Genomic DNA, 4,340 nt, shown 5'->3' with positions numbered 1-4,340 from the left:
GCGGCCGCAGACGACCGGGGAAGCCGACGCGGACGATCGAAGAGATGCGCGATCGGAAGGAGCGGCGCTCGGATGCAGACGATAAATCAGGGCAGCTCTCGGTCAAGGAGAACGCGGGAGGTGATGGAGCCGAGCGGAAGAGGTTTTCTTTATGTCTCTGATACCATGTGATTTTAGAATAACCTTTTTCCTTACTGAATACATAGATAAATCACCTATAAATAGGCGAGTACAAGAGATAAAAGGAGGAAAGAAATCTTCCTACAATTAAGTAATTCCTATAATTAAGGAATAAACATAAATACCTATAATTAAGGAGTTACCCTTTTTATACCATGACAAAATATAGCAAGTACTAAATAGAATAATGCAAGAGATTACATTGACTACCGAAACTCAACAAAAAATCACAAGAAAAAAAAGGAAAAAAAAAACAGCACTAAGAAAAAAATCAATCCGTGGCCAGGTAGAAAAGAAAAGAGATTACATTCACTACTGAAACTCAACAAAAAATCACAAGAAAAAAAAAGGAAAAAAAAAAACAGCAGTAAGAAAAAAATCAATCCGTGGCCAGGTAGAAAAGATAAAATATGTCACACAATTATCAATTTTTCCTTAACAAGCTCTCAAACTGCATTATGAAGACGGCTCCAACGCCAAATTGTTTGAAACATACTAGACAAGAAATATTGCCAATAACAGGCAAAATCACACGCACGCACGCTATATATATATATATATATATATATATATACAGAAAAATGCAAAGAGCGAAGTTCAATCAAGTCATACAAAGCAAATGGAAGGACTTCACACCACTTTGTGGATAAAGGTTGCAAGATTCAACTCGAATACTTAACCCCAACACATGCAAACAACTCAAATCCTTACAAAAGTAGTTCCTAGTTTTTGGTCATTGCCATGCAGCACTAAATTAAGCATAAAAAAAATTAGAAATATATCTAATGGCCTTATAGGCATCTTCACAGACCCCTCATGCATGAACACCAATTTATTCAACAGATATACTACTAAATTCTACAACATGGAGTTTGTACACTAACCACTAACATTTACATCAGTAATTAATGGCATAATTTCATACTTTTGTAGAGCCAAATGAACCTGGTAATTTGCACATTCTTTTCTCCACGACTTTTTCAAATTCACTGTTAGAACTGGATAGCATTTGATTCAAAATCAACCTTACATTGCATTCTTTCATCCGAAAATGTCTAGGTTTTATCCTTTCATTTAAGCTATATCCAAAGTAATGAGGAAATTTGACCAGTTCTGATCTTGGATAATCCATTGTGAGGAAGTAGTTCCACTTCGGTATTATGTTGTCGGACAAGCTAAAGGTATACAATGCTCCATATCTCAAAACCATGGTTGCAATTTCCTGCACGCTGTAACCTCTCTCAAGGAAGAATTCATTGACGGGTCTAAGATTCCCATCAATACTTAGACCAAAGGTCTGTGGGCATCGGTAGATTAGAGAGGCAGGATCAATGTTCAATGACAGAAAGTATTCCGCAGTAGGGCGTAGTTTTTCTTCCACACTATAGCTAGTTATATGGGGGCATCGTGTCAAAATCTTCCCTATGTTCTTCTCTGGAACACCTATCTCACTGAGAAAATCCACCGAAGCCTTTACCTTCTGCTTGCTATAGGTGAGAAGTGCAGGGAAGCGGTATATCACCTTAGCCCATTTGGTTTTGTCAACCCCATAGCTCTCAAGGTAAGTCATCATGGGCTTCAACTTCTCTGAGAGGCTGATCCCACACAACTGAGGCCTTTTATGAAGGATGGTTGGTATATCTGATTTATCCATACCAAGCTCAAGGAGAAACTCTACTAAAGGCTTGATCTTTTGGTCCAAAGTATAGTAAGCAAAAGCAGGGAATCGACTTACAATGCCCTTAATTTGTTCAAGTTTCAGACCGAGGTCCATGAGGTATAGAACATTAGCAGGTAGAAGCCCATCAGCATTCTCCTGAGAAACTCGTGCAACAGCCCTTTCTTTCTTTCCAAGGCTATAGCTTGCTGTTAGACTAACTGGATTAGCCTTTTCCCAACCAGGAGGATTCGGGTAGCTCACCACCAGATCAACGAAAAGATCACCATTCTCTTCATGAAGAGATTCTAGGTAAGGAATGAGGGCGTTTCTGATTTCAATTGTAGTGAGCTCTCTTCCTGCAGTTTAAACATAAAAATTGGTTATGTTTCTAAATATATTTACAAGTGTAAGGCTTCCGACGAATAATTAGAGCTCAAACCTACAAGAAACCAAGATTTATAGAAACTCTGGAGTTTTGACATAAGATGATCAATAAAAAGATCCGACTTTTTGACAATCCTTAAAGCCACAGCATTGCTGAATCCCTGTTTTCTAAGGAATAATGATAGAACAGCTTTTGCTTCCTCCCTTTCTGCAGCCAACAGGTTAAAGGGAACTGCCACTAAACTGTGATCATCAGCTTCTGATTCATCTGATCAAAATATAAAAAATGTTTAAAACCTTCTAAGTAAGAACATACTGGCAAAGCTACATTTATTTGGGAGTAAAGGCAAGGGAAAATGTTACTAGAAGTGGAATAAAAATAATTTAGTTGCTTACATGTCTTCGCTTTGCAGGCAAGACAAGCTTGAGAACTTCTGATTCGAACCCTATAAGAGTATATACAAAGATCAAATGGAACAAACATACCAAGCCTACAATCATGATAGCAGATGGTTTAGAAAAACAAGCTTTCATTTTACATTCAACCTTCATTTTGTACAAATTACCGAGCTCGTAACCCTAGAGTACTTCACCAAAAATATCTGCCACGCTCAAGTTATAAACAATAAGAATAGAAATGAAGCTTTATCACGTCCTCATAAAACCATTCACGCAAAACAAGAAACCAAACATGGAACTAATCATAGCGTTCAAAAGCAGTGGAACCCAAAAATCTGGCTTCAATGAAGAAACCAAATGAGATTCGGAAATTCCAGTTATGCATTTCAAAGAATTGCGATTTTTACAGCAATTAAATAATTTACATATAGATATGAAGAGAAACAATGATATTCACCTCGATATTGAGATGGTAGAGACTCTCAGAAGCCGGGTTATCGAGCTGACATCCGACCGAGAGTTAGCTCTGCGGACTGGACTTCGAAATTGCTGCGTTTTCTTCCAGTAGCCAGTTTCTCCACTGGCGTTGAATAACGGATTCTTCTCCATTGTCTCCATTATTTTGAACTCGAACTGAAAATTCGCAAGAAACGCCATGGCTAAAGCGATTTTCTGCCCTCAGCCGCAGAAAGGGCAGAAGGAAAGGATTGCGGCTGAGGGCAGAAGGAAAGGAGCCGGTTTTAGAAAAATACTGCCTCCGGTCCAAAAAAAACGGTTGCCTCCGGTCCAAACAAAACGGCCCCCATCGAGTAAAAATTATTACTTACGGCACCTAACTACAGAAGTGTAGGTGCCCCAATTTTAATTTTATTTAAATAAATAAATTTCCGCTGTCCACAGGAACAATGGCTCATTGGCTCCACATCTAATTCCGTTTTTTTGTCATTTAAAAAAAAATATTAAAAGTTTATTTTTTTTAGGTGAGCCGACATGCTAAACGCCCAAATACTCAAAAAAAAAAAAAAAAAAACGCGAGTTGTTGTTTCATATTCATTTTTTTAAAGTTTTCATCTGCGGTTTGGAGTTCTCTTGCCAGAAACTACTCCAGGTGTAAGAGGTCTTGAACAATGCATATTTTTTTGAAGTATTCGAGCAGTCTTTGGGTTAGGTCTTGCCGAAAAATGATTTTTAACATTTTTTTTAAATGAAAAAAATGGGCGTCACCACTTTACAGATGGTGAGGTCTTATTGGAGTCAGGATGCAAAAATATGTCTTGATTGACGACCCCAGCAACTACCAACACTTTAATTATAATTTAATTTAACGCACATTCTTTATTGAAGTGTCAGGGTTCCTACGTAAGTGCACGTATTGCTTTTGTAATATAGAGCTCTACTTGAGTGCAGAATGTTGATCCCACTGGGAATGTGGTAGACTTCATAATAATAACAACCTAAGGTGAATTCTAGTCTATTACTTTCAGGTCCTAGTTTGGAAGATCGTTAAAAATGATTTTTCTAACAACTACTCCTAATTATATTTCTACCCCTAAGTTAAACTCGATATGAAGAGAAACAATGATAGTTACCTCGAAATTGAGATGGTAGAGACTTTGAGAAGTCGGGTTTTCGAGCTGACATCCGACTGAGTGTAAACTCTGCGGAGTGGACTTTGAAACTGCTTCGTTTTCTTCCAGTAGCCAGTTTCTCCACTGGC

At 37.9% G+C, this 4,340-nt stretch overlaps 1 protein-coding gene across 5 annotated transcripts in view; it reads right to left on the bottom strand.

Moving 5' to 3' along the window:
- Positions 1-3,309, bottom strand: part of LOC110033010 (transcription termination factor MTERF5, chloroplastic) — an 8,891-nt gene extending 5,582 nt beyond the window's left edge. For 4 of the 5 annotated variants that reach the window (XM_020736832.1, XM_020736834.1, XM_020736835.1 and 1 more), the window contains exons 1-4: positions 3,081-3,309; positions 2,621-2,715; positions 2,280-2,492; positions 1,106-2,196 (exon numbers count right to left, since the gene is read on the bottom strand). In XM_020736832.1, the coding sequence (XP_020592491.1) occupies positions 1,106-2,196; positions 2,280-2,492; positions 2,621-2,715; positions 3,081-3,280 (1,599 nt within the window). In that variant the 5' untranslated portion in view covers positions 3,281-3,309. The remainder of the gene's footprint in view (positions 1-1,105; positions 2,197-2,279; positions 2,493-2,620; positions 2,716-3,080) is intronic. The other variant, XM_020736833.1, reaches the window with a different exon arrangement.
- Positions 3,310-4,340: the final 1,031 nt, after the last annotated feature.

Source organism: Phalaenopsis equestris, unplaced genomic scaffold, assembly GCF_001263595.1.
Source record: "Phalaenopsis equestris unplaced genomic scaffold, ASM126359v1 Scaffold001079, whole genome shotgun sequence".
Taxonomy (NCBI): domain Eukaryota; kingdom Viridiplantae; phylum Streptophyta; class Magnoliopsida; order Asparagales; family Orchidaceae; genus Phalaenopsis; species Phalaenopsis equestris.
This window is presented reverse-complemented; position numbering and strand designations above follow the sequence as displayed.